General features: G+C 48.3%; 1 protein-coding gene across 1 annotated transcript; it reads left to right on the forward strand.

Moving 5' to 3' along the window:
- Positions 1–4,742: 4,742 nt before the first annotated feature.
- LOC128273572 (uncharacterized) lies at positions 4,743–15,240 on the forward strand. The gene is made up of 5 exons (XM_053011567.1): positions 4,743–4,802; positions 8,518–8,684; positions 14,497–14,633; positions 14,745–14,921; positions 15,122–15,240. The coding sequence occupies exons 1-5, from the start codon at positions 4,743–4,745 to the stop codon at positions 15,238–15,240; spliced, it is 660 nt and encodes a 219-aa protein (XP_052867527.1).
- The last annotated feature ends 4,569 nt before the right edge of the window (positions 15,241–19,809 follow it).

The following is a 19,809-nucleotide window of genomic DNA, read 5'->3' on the forward strand; positions in this document are numbered from 1 at the left end:
TACCAGGCGCCTCCATCAAGCTTCTTTCGTCCGGCTTCACGACCATCCCAGCCCGCAAGCTTTCAGCTGTTACCGGATTCACATTCTTATGTCCATCATTTTTTATGCTTTCATTAGTCCGTTCTGGCTGGCCCGTCCCCTTTCGATGAACGTCCCCCCCGGGTTCCGGTGACTGATTTGCTTATCGTCCCATCGTTCCCGCGACTGGCGAGCTCTTGGCGAGAATAAAATAATATTTTCCTTTCACGGTGTCTGTCCATTTCCGGCGCCTTCGGTGGTGAAGCAGAGCGTGATATCGCTATCATGGTCGACATTAATTTGACGACAGAACGGCGAGCCTGCGTCGGGACAGGGATCGTTTCAATAGAATCCTTTCCTATGGTTGGCGTAATGCGCTTTAAAGACCAGGGCAGGAAGCCCGTGGCCGTGCCGCTGACAATACTTTGTTTGTACGATTTTCCGAGTAAAATTGGGCCACAAATTGGAGCATGTAAATGGGACAGAAAGTGATAAGCGGGTAATAGATGTACGGATCAAAAATGTGTCGTTCGAGAAGCACTTCATTTAGTGTGATAAATGTATACTAGTTTCGGTTTTCGTTGAGTCTCACAGGCGCAGTTCAGGTTTAACATCACCAATTAGTGAACTTCCCAATGTTCTAAGTAGAAAATTATGATTCCAAATTTTTACTCAACGTATTTTTAAGGTAATATTGGTCCACGGCGTTTCCACGGCGACCAATTTTCCGTTTCTTGCCTCACAATTCTCCACGAAATTGACTTTGGCATTTGCCATCGTATCGGGCATGGGGCACGACTCCAAATGCCAATTAGAGCGGCAAATATTTTGATTGGATTTTGCTGCAAAATGTGTGCCGCATCCGAGGGCGCACATATTTTTAATTTACTCCGGGCTGGCCGGGCTTTTGTCGCTGAGTTGGAGCTGAGGTTTGGACCATGGAATCCAGAATGTAAACCCGAATGGGCCGAAAGCCGCCATGAAAGTGGTGGCAAGCTAAGCGGCGACATAAACATCATCTTTCATGTGGCTCGCCGTCGTTCGCGTAAAGGCATTGAAGCGACCGGCATTGCGCATTTCATCATATTGTTCGACAATAAATGGTTTATAATGCAAGCACGGCTCGCCGGCCGTTGACCTGGTGAGGCTTTCGGTCCCCCAACTCCAGAACGCTTTCGATGGGAATTTAATCGCAAATTAGAGTTACAGGTAGCTCAACTCGAGTGTTGAAGGCAAACTATGGCTGCTTTAAGATAGGAACGACGATCGACATCCCGGTTACTGCACATAGGCATCCCATCCGGAATGGTTGGAGGACCTTTACAGAAAGATTAGTGAAAGTACGCAGTGCATCATAAATTATCCCCGATTTTGCGTTCCTTTTTGCTGACATTCTGGGGCAAAATTTGAAAATAACTCATTACTTGGCCTACTATGGTGCACTGAAGAAAGCTTTGTTTTGTCATTCTCCGTCTCTGGGATCCAGCTCTGGATTTTTTTGGGTCGTTACTGCTGCCAGCTACACTCTGTTTTCAATCGTCCAAAGACCGGCGGGTAACTGCAGCTGCCCGAAAGCTGTGCGTGTAACCGACGACGAAATGATTTATTTACGCTCCGCTGAACAGCCGAACGTGCGGTTCCAGAGCACGGTTCGGCGGAACCATTACAACCCGGTTCGAGCGAAGCAGAACTTGACACTGGACCAAGCGCGACCCCTAAACCAAGCCAACGCGAATGCTCCCGGAAAACTATGTTGGTGCTTCGAAAGGTGGCGGAAGTTTCCAAAGCCAGTTCTGTCATAATAGATGCCCGGAAAGTGTTTTTGCGCCCGTAACGGAGTCGTTACGCAGTTAACCCACAGCAATGCGGCATAAAATGGACGTGGTCGAGGTTGGTACCATCAAAGGCTGCCGAGTTTGCAAAGAAATCTATTTGAAGGAACCCACAGCACGAGTCCGGTATTTTCGTCCCCTAAGAATTGGGTCGCTGATATGAATTTTTCTGAAAATAGCTCTGTTCATACATTTTTTTAATTAACTCGGGATTCAACAGCCTCAGCGGTACAATAAATTATGGGACAATTCTTACAGTAAGCAGCTGTTAATGTTCGTGAAAATATGATTCGTCGCTTCATATTTCAGCCGGGTGCCATAATTTAAATTTTCGCGCCCCGATGCAGGGCACGTTCTCGTTTCGCTTTTTACTGCCAGCTTTAAGCCCATTAAGATGCCCGTGGTACTCCACCGGGAGTTCCAAAAAAGGGTAAAGTATCACGCTCTCCCCCCCGGGGGGTATGGACCGCGAGTTGGCCGGAAAATGTTAGGAACAAGCGATGAACGGTAATTGCTTCCATAAGAAGTTTCTAAACTTTCCGTTCCCGGTTTTCAGCGCTAAAGACACGGAATGTTCCGTTTCCCTTGCTCCGGCAGTCAAAGTAATGAAACATGCAAAGATCTCTGCCAGGAACCAGTTTTCAATTTTCACTCAGTCTCGGATACTGTTTCGAGCGAGCAGAAAAACACGACCGACAAGAAGGCATGACTTGCGAACGGTCCAAAAAGTCGACTTATTAGTTTTCCGTTCGTGTTCACTTTTACTCCAGGCGCTCCCGGTTGGTTATTGTGTTCGTCGGCATCATTTGCTCCAAAGGCCGTACCATTCCGTGCCATGCGAAGACGTCTTGAACGGTACTCAAATACGTAGAACGCAATATGAATCATCCACGCTACAGGATGCATTTGTCAGAGCTGCGTCAACGGCCGTTGACTGCGATGGGTGCATTACTGCGGAGCTCGGGGCCCAATGTCGCATTCAAGACACGGAACGATCATCCGGAGCTCGATTGGAACATGAGCACCGAGAAGCAATGAGAGTCGCAGCGACAGCGGCAGGACTGTTTCCTGCCAGAGTCGCGTAGAATCGAGCAGTAGGTGCAAGCGTCCCCGTGTTTGGCGATGACAGCGGAACCGAAAAATGGTCCATGTTCTGCCATCGGTGCCGTTTCCACCGGTTGAACGTCGTTTTGAGTTTCCGGCTCGGGGTGGTGAATACGAACAACGACCTAATTCATCCACAGGACACGAGTGGCAGTGCCGCAAATGGCCGGACTACGTGTTTCTGCCTACCGTGTTGCCGTTGCCGTGAACATTGACTCTTTTGTCCTCTCTCTTTCTAATTGATTTACACAAATTTGTCACCCATTTCCCCACCATTGTCGCCGTAGCGGGACAAGGCTCGGGGCGCTCTCGGGCAGAGGTATGTCGGGAAGTGACTTCCTCGGTTCCGGCAATCAAACTGTCACAGGAACTGGGAGGCGGTCAGCTAAACTGACGACATGCTCACGAAGGATTATTTGGACTAGTGGACAGTGACATTCCGTGCGATGGATAAAATTGGAGTTTACCAAATATCGACTGAATGTAAAAATGTAATTGGCGAATACAGCTATTTAATGAATAATTTGTAATTTGTATAAACCAAGCAAAAGCAAACTCCAAATTTGTTAAACTTTTGACAAACCAAAAAAAGGCCAATTTGTTTGACCATTTTCCCTAACACCAGCAGACAACAGTCCATCGAACAACCCGACCTTCTACCTTTGATGGCCACTGGCAGAATGTGTTGCAGACTGACCCGATCGCCGCACTAAATGTCCTCCGGGCTATACATTCCCTTGTTTCGGGAAGTTTAGTAGCAGCATCCGCAGCACCGCCAATACATGAAACCCGTGCGCTACCCGATGACCGACAAAACTGAACTCATCCCCCGGGCATGATGCCCGCTAACTCCTGACCCAATCCGCAACAAAATGTGTGCCATCATTTTCCCCCATCGTCCATGTCCCGGACCCATCCCGAGATGGGTGGATACGACCGATTGGTACGGTGTGTTTTGCTGTTGGCAGGGTGAGAAGTCACACAAGTTAACATATCGCTCCGTTTGTCGATCCCATTACCATTGTTACCACCTTTTCCGAGGGGACCCCAGCAAGTCAACATGGGTTTTCTTTCTGCGGTACGTTTTTTATGCTTATGCTAGCCGCGCACCGCTCAAGGCGTCACGGTACAGTGAACAGTAGAAACAGCAGACGGAAACGAGGAAGCCAGAAACGCTTTCACGGTTCGACAGGCAAATTTGGGCTGCATCATTGCGGTCGGTGTGTGCCGTTCACATTCACCGACACCACGGATGTGATAAATGTGCTTCCGATCAGCATCCGGGAGCATCGTTAGTCACGAATCGCGAAGGATTCGGGCCTTTCATCGTCACTGCATTTCCATATGCTTTATTTTAATGGCATAGCGCTTCGATCACCTTCTATTATAATCATACGTTTGTGGTATTAACACTTGAAAGCTACACCAAACCGTGGTGATCTTGCTCCATGATAGAGCGTTACTTATGAGGGCAATTTGATACCACTCTCCACATCAAACATCATCCTGATCATTATGCACCTTAATCCAGCAGCGTGTTGAGTGAAAAGCCGGCCTTTGTGAGAAACGGATAGCATTAGAAAGTATGATTCGCCGGGCCATGGGAATGGTTTCCACAATGGTTGCTCCGGAACCGTTCTCTCAACGACGATAGTGGCTGTGGGTTGTTCGCACAACGCAGCAGGCTTAGAGGCCGAAAGAAACGGAAGCATCTGTGATCTTCTCTGTGCATCTGTGAAGAGTGTGAAAGAAGCGGACGGCTAGCGGACTGCCAACCGACCACCGACCATGTTAGCCGTGCACCACATGACCCCGGTGGAAGTTAGCCAAATCTCCAACCTGCACACGGTGAGTAATGGGGGGAGTGCCCTTCAAAACGCATCTCACTCTAATGCAGCACCTGAAACCACCTCAATAGCGCTCAAGGACTGGGCTCTCAAATTGCCATTAATGTTTCCAAAACTGATTTAAAGTAGAGCTCTAAGGCGATCATAGTATTGAAAACAATACTTGGCTCCCCGGCTTGCCAAAACTCCGTTGTTGGCAACCAGCTGCAACCAACGATTATAGAGCCCTTCCCAAATGTTTCATCCGTTTCTTCGACTGCACCCAAGAGCAACAACATACACGTTAATTAAAAGCTTTTGCTCCATCATGTAAACCAGGCGCCCTGTACCAACCCAGTACGGCGAATAGAACAAAGCCCCTTTTGTTCCGGCGCAGTCTGCAGGATGTTCAACAACGTTTTGGCTATCAGTTTTTCAAGCACTCCGTCGACGGGAAATTTGCGGATGACCACCAGGATATTGCAAAATTGTGTTATAAGCATTCCTAATTTTCAAAACAATATTCAGAGAGCACACACTACGCTCCGCATCAACATAGATTATCAGAGCAAGAATAGTTTTTTTTTGTGAAAGGATATTCCACTAGTTTAGTAAATTTTACTACCACAATCGAGGTAACATAGAAAAAATGGCAAAAGACATTAGCATTGTTGAAATGCTGCCCTAACCGTAGTTCGCCTAAGCGATGGGAAGATGAACTTTTTAAGCCCTCTCGGCAGCAGGATACTAATTGGCACGGCTAACGCGGAACAAACACCCCCGTGTAAAACAGGAAAACAACATTACTACATAAATCCCCTGGAATGGGAGGCAGAAGCAACTGCGAAGACCACAGCTACGGTTTAGTCTTCCCTGCTGCGCTACCATTTTTTTGCGACAAGCAACTCAATTCACCCGAAGGCTGTTGTGTGGTTTACAGTTTTTGTTGTGGTGAGTTTTCACACTTTCTGTTGTAGGTTTTATTATCTTTCGCATTCTAACGGTAGCTAGCGAACAAGCAACATTGTGAGGCAGACTGTAAGCAGACAACCGACGGAGATGGTGGACCTCTGGTGGACCTTGAGCAACCGAAATGTGGTCGACACGTCACGCATTGGTTTTCGTTCGTTACCACCGTCCGGGAGTCACCTTTCGAGTAAGATTTTTGCCGGGTGGCAAACGCATGGACTTACCTTGCTTCGCAGTACCGTACAAAGTTTTTTCGTACCGCTAAACTAGTACCGCGCACCCAACAGGTGGCCCAACCAACCTAACCGAACCCAGCGGGAAGCATTTTAATTAAGCCTCAAACCCGTTCGGCAGCCTTTGGGATCGGTGTGCATGTTTCGGTCACGTTCAGTACGGTGACCGTTTGTTTCCTCGCAGGAACCAATGCTGCACCGAGAGAGAGAGAGAGCTGTTTTAATACACCACCACGAATGTCGCACAATTCAATACGCTCAGCACCCCGGGTGGCGTGGTGGAAGAAGTAATTATGATAATTAAAAATATGCCTGCCTGCTCACTGCTTAAGATAAGCAGACCACGACGGCAAAGCAACATGCAAAAAAAAGCGATCGAATTGCTTGACGTGCACGATACGACTATGACGGGGCCATTTGGCTTTTAAGGTTCCGTAGCTGTAGCTGTGAAGTTAAGTTTATTAAAGGTCTAGACCACAAATTGGTCTTTTCCCCAGCCAACAAGCCGGCCGGGTGTCTGACTGAATCTTACACCCAGCTTGCGATATTTATTATGTAAATTGTTTAATTTACTATGCTACGGGGCGCGTGAAATAGGCCCTCTGCAATTTGCAGATTAGACCCGAAAGCATTCACCGAAAGCGTTCTGTCCTTTCGGTTGTCTGTCGATATCGATTGGTTGACAATGTTCGTTCCGAAAACGAAAAGATCCTTTTTCGCTTCCCGATGGTGTCGTAAATCAACAGGAACAACGTTCCGTAAGGCGACAAGCCCATCCGACAGCGCGTTCGGTTTTGGATGATATCACGTTTCGGTTCGTTTAATAGTTGGTTAACAACGTAGCCTTGTTCTTGTTCGCAAACCTTTAAATTAATTATAAATATTTTTGTACTTTGCTTAATAAATTCCTGCCGGTAGTACCACCTAACGAAAGAACGAAATCACGGCCCGGGCTTTCTAGAAAATTCCGGGATGCTTAAACTATGGTATTAAAAAGAGGAAAAACTCCATTTTGAAATTTTAACAACGCACACCCGGGATACCGGGATCCCGGTGCCCGGTGCCGCCGGAATGCAGCTTGGCTATATCGTCAGCACTCGATGGAATTAAGCTGCTTCCAACCTGTTACCCACTGTGCTATGAATATTGAACATTTTCATCGCTACACATCGGTCTCGGGCTGCCGTGACCGACCCTACGGGACGCGGTGTAGTACGCATAACGGCAGAACATTCACGCTGAAAACCACTACCGACGGCACGAACGGACGAAAGGCCCAGCTGAGCTGCAGACGGTTATTAAGTTCAGTGACGCGTGTAAGCGACGGGATCGGGAATCGATAGAATTTTAATGAGCCTACCGCCGGGACGGGACGGTTCGCTTACGATGCAGACGGTGTCTGAAGCCGACGGGATGGTGTATTATTTATGATAAGAAATGAGGATGCGAGGCCTGTGGCGAAGCTCGCTACAACATGCTGACCACTCGGTGCAGCCATTCCGCAATCCTGCACCTACTGACGTCACCAACTTTCGCTTTCGGTGGCCACCTACTTTCGGGGGTTTCACAAACGATGCAACAGGATGCATGTAAATGTTTTCATATCGTTGAAATTTAGTCCGATACTGTTGAAGTACAGAAATGGAACCATACAGTCTAACAACTGGAAGCTCACAAAATACCAAGAAACTCATCCAACACAATCTGCTATCAATTATCATGAACACCGAACGTACATCTTCCACTTCGTAGAAAGTTAGTTGGGTTGTTTCCAAAAGAGGACCCTCAACTGCAGTTTGCTCCCTTGGCTCGGGCAATATTTGCATTCCGTAGCCAAGGGTATGCATCCGCTTCACTATTTACTCAACTCGGTTTCTGTTTCGGTGCTAGTGAACCGAACTTTACCCCATTTCCGGGGAAGCGGGGAATCCTCGCGAGGACTCCGGACATGGCAGAGTGTTATTATTATGTTGCCTTTCGCATCCGGTGCCAGTGGTGGATAAAGTTTTCCCACTACCCACTGGGTGGGAGCCCCAAATTGCACTGCACAACGATCGAAGAATGTACGGCCCTGCGCGATGCGTCGTCGGGTTTTGGGCGGGTTGTGCCCAAATGATTTGGTTGTTCGGAAACTAAGAACACATCCGTGTGGTATTAATATTCAAATGATCTTACGACGTTTCGTACGGCCGATGCAGGCCCTTCTTGTGCCTCCCGGTGCCGTACCGGTGCATACCACAAATAGGTCTCTGGTCGGAGCCATGCATAAATGCAACGAATTCTCACCACTACCAGCTGGCTGCCGGACGTAGCTGAGTTATTGGGAGCGTGTCTTCTCGGGGGAAATCACTACTCACTTCTTTTCCAACATGCAGCTCGTTTTGACGATTGTTTTACTGAGCTTCGTTGTGGCAACGTAAAACAAATAATGTATTCATTACAAACATGTGTTTAGAACGTCTTCATATAACACGCTGCCGTTTGGTGCTGTTTCGAAATACTGAACTTCGATTGCCTTCTTCTTTGCCATTGCAGCTTATCCTGGAAATAAATAGCGAAGTGGCGCTGTTTCGGGACCTGCTCATCCACGTCGGCCAGTCACGAGACTGTCCCGAGCTGCGGGAGAAAATTCGAAAACTGCGCCGATCGTGCGTCGAGGCCTGCAAGCACACCGCCGCACTAATACTGCCGCAAATTCGAACGTAAGTTACTATTTAAACAGGTCGTTAGTCGTCATCCCCGAAACGTACGGTTTTGAGTTGACTTTACGGTACCGGATTACCATCTCATTATCATCGAGGTCGTCGCCACTGGAGGAGCATATTTTCGCTTTCACGATGCCCCGAAGCCCACCGGGGACCAGCACTTAGCACAGAGCGGGATCTTAGATCTTGCGACCACGCTCGGGAGCTGAGCAGGCGTAAATGCAGCGAAAATTGGGCCACGAAGGTGCCCAACAGGATGATCTCAGCAAGCCGCGGTGGATGGAACGGAAAAGTTCTCTCATATTCTTCTGACCCGTCCCGGGTCGGTTGCCTGGCTAACGAAATGCAAACACGGTCCAACGGTCGGGGAGCCGGAAGTTGTTTTCTTCGGCGAGCTGTTGGAAATTGCCTTGCAGTTTAAATATTTACCATCGCGCAGTGCCACAGTGTCGCACTGTTCTTCAGCTAATAATGCCGCTAAGTAGATAGCTTTACGCCTGTGTCCGGGTGGACCTTTCCACGGCACCCGGGGACACTGTAATCGACGTACTAATAATTGCTAAACATGTCGAAGGTAGTTGCAACACAATGTACAAAGTGATCAAAAAGTGGAGTCCTTCATTTTGCAGCACCCCGAAAAGTGACTTCCTCGGTCCGGAACGATCTTAGCAAACTATGCCATAATGACTTAAGTTTTGCAGCAACTTGGCAAAACTCTCTTCATTGTCCAAACTCGTTCCGCCCCGGCCAAGTTGGACTACGCTTCATATCCGACGCGGTCCCGTGGAAGGATAATAGCATCCAACAGGTTTCAAAATTTATGCTACTTATCTCGTTTCCCGTTCCCGTCACGTTCTCGCGCTGTCAACATGTTTAAAGTCCAACGCGCTCCTCTTCGTCACGCTTCCCACAGCGAACCTCGGGACGGATGGATCGGATGTTGTTTCTAGCAACTCTCCGAGACAATTGCTTTTGGCGTTCGCTTCTGGTGATGCAACTTATTTGCCTCTTCCAACTCCCGCTCTTCGTGACATTTTTTCAAAGTCCTTCCCTCTGTTTGACCGGCTCGGATCGTCTCGGATCGGAATGTCGACAGGGAGTGGGAGCGACAGAACGTGACTCCACGGATTTGCTTCCGAAGAAGGTAAACGAAATTGGGAACCTGTGCGGGAACTTCAGCGCAACCTGTGTTCGTGTGGCGCATCCTTCCGCACGGTTGAAAAAGGTGTTGAAGTGGATATCGTCGAGTTGGACCTTAGTTTGGAACACTCGTAATGGCTCACCATATTCGTTTGGCCATAAAAAACCGTGCGGCCGGTGCTCACATCCTCCACGGTAATCCGCTAGATGATTTATCCCGAGGCTCCACTTAATGAAGAGGCAAAATTCAAACCAAACAATTCGAAACGTTGGACCACCGTTGGAACGGAATTTGAAATGATTGTACCGAGTCCCGCAGCGGACGGTACCGAGGAAACTGAACGAAAGGAAGTTATTTGCCGGAGGCCGGAATGCTTTTCACGCAAGAACCACCATTCAATGGCCTGTGGACTAACGCTGTGGCTTCCTGTTCCCTCGGGGGTTCCGGGTTTTTTTTTTGCTTCCCTCCGCTGCACGTTGATTCGGATTCGGTCTAAGTTTGTGTGAGTAATCTTCCATTCAAGTGAACAACACTTCGTTCTTGCCGTGACCGGACCACCGACACCGCATCCAGGTCCTATAAAACTTCCTGCAAGTGTCCAACGGAAGGATGAATGGGCCACCAATGTGGGTTGCCAAGCATACGTTACCAGAATGGTGGTCGAGAAAAGGAGCGATCCTTTCGATCAACCCGTCTCGCTCACTGCAGCGTTGCCACACCGTTCATGATGGCGGATTGGTGAGATTATAAAGTTCAAATAATTCGCTGTAAATCATCCAGAGCTGTACCGTGCGACTGATGCCACCGCTGGTGTGACACCATTTTGGTGGTCCATTTGGGCGAAGTGCTACTCCGGTGCTCGCTCCGGCCAATCCCACTTGTCAGGGAGGCCTTTGGGCAATAAATTACATCCAATTGCTGGGGCGAAAATGGGGATGCGAAAAATGTGTTATTGTAAAATATTTATACCAGAACGCGGTGCGGCGCAGAAGTTCTCAGACGAGAGAACACAGACACAGGGATTACGCCGATTTCGCCTTCGTCGGTTGCGCGTGGTCCATTTGGACAAATTCTTAATCCTGCCCGCCTGCGATGGGCGTCCGAAAATGCGACGTATGATTTAGTGTGCAATGGCCCAGCGGGTGTGAGTTAGAAAATTGGTAACCAGGGACCCATTTCTGCACGGTGGCGCAGCCTGGAGAATCTATTACAGTGCCCTAATTCAAGGACATCCAACGATATGGGTCATGCGCCCGAAGAGATAGTTTCACGAGCTTTCAGGTAGGCCAAAGGTAAATTCATTCGCTAAGTGAACGCGAGCAAACAATTGTTTAGTATTGGACAAAGTGATGCCTTCGTTGTGTCATGGCTTCCACAAAAATGACACATTTTCCAGAAACCCTTTTGGACTTCTGGGTATAGAGCTTCTTTTTGTGACCAAACTGGAAACAAATATTTGGCTTAACGCAAACACATTAAATCAGTGCACATTAAGCGAGCAGCTGAAGGTCTCGCCGTGATTTTATTCACTTTACCGCCAAACTTCTCTGCACCGTTTGCCACTCGGGCCAATCCATCTCCCGTTGGCGGAACCTTTCCGTTGACATGTTAGAAAGAAGCAGGAAGAAGACATTCTTCCGGCACATAAACACGGAGCTCTGTCATTTATCAGCCACTTTACACCTGATCCGACGATGATCCACACCCGGAACGTACCGGGACCGGGTTTCATTATTTCCTCGGGGAACCATCGATGTTTGATGAGGGTTGGGTTTTAGGGGCCAGGTTTTTGCGCAAAGTTTTGATACATTTCGGCAACCTGCTCGCCTTAGGGGTGATGGTTCGCCCTTTTGTGGCCGAAAACGCTCGGTCTCGGCAGAGTGCCATCGGGCCATCGACGTGTAATGAAGCACACTAATTATGCACGTCTTCTGTGCTGTGCTGAGTTTTGAGAACTCCCGACCTCAATGCATGTACCCGACACACCCGACCGGATCACTTCGAATAGCCGAGTTGCTTAACTCACATGAAAATGCGTTTGCTCAGCGTACTGTGGCCTCACCAATATGGTTTAAGGTGTCTGCCAAACACTCGTTGGATTCTCGTTACGTTTCAATTTCGAAACGTTCATCTGCAAAATATAGAGATGACAAAATGGAAACCCGAAAGAAACGATTTCGTGTCGAATCACCGACGTTTGCCGGTGAATGCCGGTTCGTCAACCTTTCTGAAGCTCGTGCCGAGAGAAAATCATGAATGTGGCACACATCTTCCTATCCCGTTTCTGTTTCACTCTTTTCCGATTTCCGATTTGGGCGGGAAATTCAATTGACAACGACGTGCCATCGTTTGCCGAGCCAAGTGATCCGGGCCGGATGTGTGATCGAAACCGGCGAACCGGATACCCTGGGTCTCCTGATACACGTAATATTGTTTTTCCATTATCATCGGGCCTGGCAAAAGGATGATCATTACCTGGTACCGTGGGCGTTGAGATGGAAGAGATTTTTATGCGTCATCGACCAAGGCACGGCGGACTCCTGCCCAATGGAGCCGAACCGTGGTGATGGATGCCGAGCCCACGGACACGAGTCTCGTTCATTAGCGTTTGAAACCTGCTGTCGGTGAGCTGATTGTATTAAAGCCATGCTTTATTCGCCCGATGAAAGAAAGCGCCATCATCGCGTGGCTCATCGAGTTAAACCATCGTTATCGATGGCGCGATGTCATCGAGGTGGATTTTGAATGAATAAATTATTGTCACGGACACAGAGTCCCGTCGGGAAGAGCTTTAAATAAGCAGTATCCGAAACAGCTCCTCAAGCAATTGTCAGAAAACTTACCTTATGAAGAACCATTCCTCGATCCTCATTGCATAATTAATGTGCACCTCTTACACGGGGAAGGTACACTTTTTCCACCGCCTCGCCCGACTTGTTGGCCAACTGGGAAAACATGATTTTGGACTTAAGCAAATCTTCAAAGACCCTCTGTGTCTTCACTTCTGTTTTCCCAGTCCCCGCCGGTGACACCGCCGGTGCTGACGACCCGGAACGAAATGGAGCGAACGTGTTTTTGGGGCTCTTCGGGCCGAAAAAAGTATCCCGGGTCCTGGAAATGAGTTTCACCTTTTTCTCTGCACGTGCCGTTAAAATGTACCGCCATAAACATTGCGGTGGAGGGCGTGGGTCCTTCTGCTTGGGTCCCCCCCCGGTGAGTGCAAGGCGGACGATACGACTCCCTTGCCGGCTTTCTTCGGCGGAAGAACTCTTTCACGCGCTGTTCTAGCCCCACACAGCGTGGCTGTCTCAACCGAACCATCGCGCATAACGACCGGACAAATCCCTCGCCATTAACGCAAACGATGTGGCCGTCGGTGCCTCTTGAAGCAATTAGCACCACGAAGGGGGCCACTCCACTTCCCGCGTGCGTTCTCGGACACAATATCAATTCTGTTAATTAATTGACGTCGGCTTCGGTCGTCCTTCCCGGACCGGTGTCGGACGAGTTCCTGGTTGCCGGTCGATAAACTCAGCACTCAGCCAGATGAATCGGGAGCAGATAGAGCCTGTTGGCTTAAAGCCTGTTTCAGCGACGGAACTTCAGCATCTTGCATCGAGATCTGCACCGGAAACCCTTCAATATCGCTTCTGTCTCTCGCTCCGATCGGGCCCTGGCGATTGGCATTATCCAAGAGAAAGCATAGAATATGCACTAACGAAACCGCAAATCATCGTTGGCCAGGAGTGGGTACCGCAAGTGCGCCCTTGCGTTCTTCTCGTACTCCACTTACGGGCGCCTCTACTGAGGGCTTTTTATGGTTGATCTATTTAGTTGCTCAGGGACGAATGTGGTCCATCGGGTGAATCCGTCCCCGTCCTAAACGGTCACTATGATAAGCTTTAAGCACATAACCCAATTACGATTCCGGCCACTGTTGCCGGTAGATAGAGTGCTCAAACACAGACTGCACCCGGGAGAGGGCACCGCAAATAGCGTTCCTCCAATCTCGTCCGAGGCGGCACGCTCGCTCGCTGGCCGCCTGGTTGACATTCGTCCGGGGTGGTTTGTGTGCCCTTGCCCGCTGTACTACACAGATGATGATGATGATGGTGATGGTGATGATGGTGATGAGACTATGAACATTGACATAATCAACTGGCGAAAGGTATTACGGGCGAGGCAAACCGGAAGGCGACCGGGTGCCGGTAATGGACGCCATGGTGCTAGTCGGGGACTGTTGCAACCCCGGTTGGCGTTTGATGTGGAAACGCTACTAATGCCGGACGAAAAAGGGACATCGAGTGAGAATTATTGATCATTACCATGGCGCGCGGCACAGGATTTCCCCGAGTCGGGGAAAGCTTTCGAAAACCATTGTTTTTGTGTCGGTGTGTGTGTTCTGCTCCCGTCATTTCTACTGCTCTAAAACACTAGGGACTACTAGGGAACAAAGAGAATTTTTCATCCGATTCGATTATGGGGTTTATGGGGTGTGCTACGCCATTTTGTTTGTAACATTAATCCACGGCGCACTTTCGGAGTTTCCCAGTGGGAGTTTTTCCCGTAAAGGACGTAAAGAGCTGCCTACGAGGAGCGCAGGAGGAAAGTCGTTGTCGAATCCCGCCATCACAGCCTGCCCTATCTTTGCTTCTTTCTATCGCCCAGGGCCATCGCGGAAGGCATCCTCACCGATAACCCCCATCTGGTGCTGCTGTTCTATCTTGCTCAACTGTTTCTTAGAGAATTAATCAAAAGCCATCGACTGGTGCAGGTCATACCGATGGACATGTCCGGCTACTACGGTAAGTTCAGTGCCCCCCTTTTCTGGGCCGATGTCTTCCCGGCGATGAACCCATTAACCCTCCAACGCCAACGACCGGCCGTCCGGCCACCGCCTTGTTCCCTTTCGCCAGAGAACCGGGCCGGACCGTCGAATCTGGGCAACGTGATAAGTCAGATACTGCTCTGCAAGCAGATAACACCCGACTTCAACCAGGAGGAGCTGTGCAGCATCACGAAGGACTCGCAGGAGATTGCTCGGATACTGCAGGAACTGCAGGAGTTCATGCCCCAGCAGGAGACATACCTGGGTAGGTATCGGTGTGTCGGGTTCGACCTCATCCATCAATTGGCGAGCTGTGCCCATTCTGGGGCCACTGTTGGATACCACGCGCAACATGGTTCGCCACTTGCCTCATAAGCTACGCAGTGCCGGAAGGCAGTGCCCGCTCCCATTGTTTCATTTCCGTTTTGTTGTGCTTCCCCGCCAAAAACCCACGTCTATTTACAGAGAAAACAATCGCCCTAACGAACGAAATCAACGGACCCTGGCCAGCGAAACGGCGCCGTGGGTCGCTGTACAAAAACATGGGCCTCCTGTGCTGCGTTTCGCGTCCGAACTACCTATGAATGCGACCAACCAGGACCGGATCGGGACAGCTTACTGTTCCGCCAGCGTACCGCCTGCAGACTGTAATTACCGAGTACCCCAATAAATCCCACCGACGGAGAAAGGCACCGGCCGATCGACGGGTGCGCTCATCGGCCAGCCCACAACCGAAGGCCATCCATCTTCGCCAGCCGCGATTGATGGACGGAAATCCGTGCATTGGCACACTTCTGACGATCCGGTCTCTAATGTAGGACACCCGACACTGGGCTGCAGCTCATCTGGCCAGGAACATTATTATACACGCGAAAGGAACGAAATCCCCCGAATTTGCTGAACGGAATGCTATGACAAATTCCGTCACCCACCTGTCAGTGGACATAAAAAGGAGAAAAGCTGGAATCAAAGTAACCACGGCACGGCCACGTTCAGGTATGTTCACTGCGCTAACCATAATCAGGGTTAGCGAGTTGGCGCACCGCAAAGGGACAGGCTTCTGCAGTGCGGTGCAACGGCGAGAATAAAAATAGAATGTCCCCGTGCAGAAGCCGTGCAGAGGCTGCATTCCGTGGCATCGGAGTGAAAAAGCCAACCAAAAATAAAACACATTCGAGGCCGCACGGTGGGCCTTTGGTATTTATCCAGTTTATGTTGGCTTCCAGAATTTATTCTCGCTCTTTCTCTATTGCGCTCTCTCCTATTGCTGGAGGTGTTGGCCGTCCGATGCAGTTTTTGCCCCTCGGGCTCGAGGGGGTAAAGTTTGCCCAACCGGAAGCTGGGCAGATTGATTGGATGAAGACAACTTTTTTGTGAAACCCGCAATCAGCCGAGGCGACCAAAGTGCGACCGCAGAGGGAGTTTACTCTGGTGGCAACCTCTCTGTTCGACAAATTTATTCATGAGCCCCGCAAAGTTTGTTTGTTCAAAGCATAAGGCCATTGCAGCAAATCAGCCACAAACTCAATCACCGCCGTACCAAACTGTATTGAGGGCGGCAAAAATTGAGTCACGACATATATTCACGTACCCAGTAACGGGGCGCAGCATAATTCTCGTACACTAATCCACCCTCTCTAATCCCACCAGTAATTATGCTGATGATTGTGCGGTCGACAGAGCTAATGCTGTGTGCCGGAGGCGTTTATATGCCCTGACGTTCATAATCTGCCGCACGACTCGCTTGAGCACTCGCAGAGGCTCTCACAGAGGCACTCGAGGCGATGATAATCCATTAGTGGATGCGAGGTTAAAATGTGTAAAAAACGGGAACACGTCATCGCAAGGGAACTACCAGACGCGGACTTCCCTTCCGCTGGTCAACAAATCGGCCAGCAACGCCAACCGGCAGCCTTTTGCCTACCGAATTTTGGGCAAACAGAAACGCATTAATCGTGGCCGGGACCTGGGAAAACAAATGCTTCGAATGAAATGTCACCCCGTAATGCCCGAATGTTTAATTCAACGGCGATATTATACCACGCCGCAGCAGCTAGCCAGCGCAATCATTCACGGTTAACGGTCAGCGTCCGTGAATTTGCCCCCTCAAAATAACTCCCGGCGTCGAAACTTAATCAAGCAGACAAATATTTTCCTGTCTGCCACTGCCGGGCCCGGGTCCGTTTAGCGGGAAATGATTTCATTAGAGCGATTTCCGGCTCCGGACGGTCGGTATCCGGAAGCAGCAACAATCGGTTCAATAACCATAACCAACTAATGACGGGCGTAAATATTGGATTGGATTAGAATTAACCGATAGGGCTGTTGCTGCTGCTCCTGTTCTCGGTGTGTAGCGCAATGTTTGGCGCTTTATTGGCTACCCAACCCAGGCAGGCAATTCAATTGCGATGAGTTCGACGGAGCGATTTTGATGAAAAGTTTTTATTTTAACGTTGATCGTAACTCAGTCTGTTCCTATCGTGTTCAGGTTACTTTCTTCATTTCTTCTGAGCCGTGATTAAAAGAGTATTGGCTGCAATTTCAAACATCTAAAAGATTCAATAATTTATGACATTCCTGAAGAAAGTTACTATGAAGCAGTAAAAATATGGAAGTATCTATGGTAGGAAAAGTAGAAACGAAAGGTGGAAATGAAATCAAAGATTAAAGTAGAAAAGCAATATACTTTTACCAATTGCATCCAAAACTGACACTAAATCTGTTTTCTGGAACGATGAAATCGTAACCGTTGAAAATCCCACTCAAAACATAATCAACGCAAATATTGTGACGGAACGTAATTTTCGATCAGTTTTAAACCAAATACGGCACTCAACGATAGAAACGGCAACAGCTTCAGCTCTTGATTCGTCCACAACTCACCACACTACGGTTTTAGTGCACTTGTAGCATAATGGCACTGTGTAATGGCGGCAGCGTTTACGATAAGTCACGGAATAGTAGCGCAAGAGCGAGAATATAATGTTTTTATGAATAAAAGTAACTATTACTCACCATCAACTAAAACGTATCCAGCCCACGATACGGACTATGTAGACGAAGAAAACGGTAGATACTGTACCCGTTTGATAGCTGTATTTTGTTATTCAACTAGAGCACTGCATCATAATCGATCTTTGACAGTAGCGAGACTCATTTTCTAGAATGTCCTTTAAAAATGTTCCAATGTTTAAGCATAGCCCCGAGAGAGAGACGCACGGGAAGCATACTTTTAGTTTACTAATTTTAATCGTAACTGTGATATAGGTGTCCTATTTGTCAATTTGAAACGAAATACGAAAGTGCGACATGTTAAGGGCGATGCGATAGGGTGTTACAGCTGATTAAGAGGCAGGACAGGCCGCGTTCGTTGGGTTTTAACCTTTCCTATATTCATAGTATATGCCCCGTTGATATCACGAGCAGCCATGCTGGCACGAGAGTAAGTAAACGATGGCAAGAACCGCGCCAAACACCCGCAACGGATTTGTACTTAACACAAAATTATGCACACTTCACGCTATACCGGCAACCAACCGAAGGCAACCGGTGCGGGGTTTCGGTTCGGTTCGGCACTTGCCACTTCACAGCAGAAACATTTACAGACACACAACACACACCACACAGAACTGTGAAACAAATCAAATACAGCAAACACGTTCACGGTTTGCTGAAAGTTGTTTGGAAATGCAATAATGTAGCCTAAACAGTCCCACAATATTCCCGTTCCGTGTAAGATTGATAACTTGCATTAGGCCGTGTACTATTTCCGTGAAGAAAACACTACGATACGAGATCAAAATGTGATGCGCCGACGGACGCTAGCCATTTATTTACCACCACGCATCCGTAGCGCATTGGTTCATAAAGATTGAGCATACTCAGCATAGAAACTTCATATAAAACGTAGCGATAAGCGAGCACGAAACACCAAACGAAACGTGAAAACGGCAGTAGAAACACTTTAAAAAGAGTAGAATTATTGCATAGACGCAAACAGTGTTTCATTCGATTGAATCGTCATTTGATCAAATCAGTCTCACGATATTTTTATGCAAAGTAACGAAGAAAAGAAATACTGTTCCCACGCAGCACGGGGCCGGAGAATCGGAGCATGATTCGCCCGAGTTCCCGTTCCGTTTCATCTCATTAGTCTGTAACGAAGCCGGTGGAGTGGAGCCGAACATACCAAAAAGAGGAAAGAAATAAAATCAAACAAGCCAAGATGTATAATGTCTTATTTCGAGGACCAATTTTTTGTACACACTTACGCACAGACGGTCGCACTAACACTAATGCATGCGTTAGCCGGGTGCATGTCAACCGGAAAAACCCGGCCACCACCGGCGGTTCCAACACACACACTCTATGTAATCAAAACGGACCGGCATACGAGCGCTTACAAATGCTTAGCACTAGTCGACGAAAAGTTTCTCCAAACAGTTCGATTCCGTTGGCCAGTTACTCGACGTTCGGTGGAAGTTTAGTCTATTTCAGTAACTTCTCAGAGGCATATTTCAGCTTTGTAACCAAGTTTTGATATCTAAAGAAAAACTTTAAAAAACTGTTAGAATTCCGTATCTCCAAAGACTGATCACATTCTTCATCCTAGGCACGATCGTATCCCACCCGCTAAAGCAAGGCTCTCACCAAAGCTCCTAAGTTAACCTCGAAGGGCAACCGTTACTGAACGATCGGTTTGTTGTTGTGTCGTTAGCTCCCGGGTTTTTATTGTGATTTAATCCTAAACGAACGCATAAAACACGACTTTTAATAACGAAACAATTGGAACAAAAGCGATCAGCATACAGCATTTCAACTTTACCGTCACCCTACCAAAACTAGAAGTACATGTAGTGAAACTAACTGAGACAATGAAAAGCGGGAAAGAAGCTCCTGCAACACGCAACTCTGTATAATCAAATCAATTACAAACAAAATAAGATTCAATAAACATAAAACGAAGTAAACGAGATTCTCGTTTCAACCGGTTGTGTCGTTTTTCTTCCTGTCCTATCAGCCCCGGCCATTGAAAACTAATTGTAAGTACTATGGCACCAAATAACAGGCACTAATTGATGGGTGCTTAAAACTCCATTAGTGCCACTCTGATTCCGCGTTTTTGGGAATCCTTCCGTCGGTCAACGAAATGC

This window comes from Anopheles cruzii, chromosome 3, assembly GCF_943734635.1.
Source record: "Anopheles cruzii chromosome 3, idAnoCruzAS_RS32_06, whole genome shotgun sequence".
Lineage (NCBI taxonomy): Eukaryota > Metazoa > Arthropoda > Insecta > Diptera > Culicidae > Anopheles > Anopheles cruzii.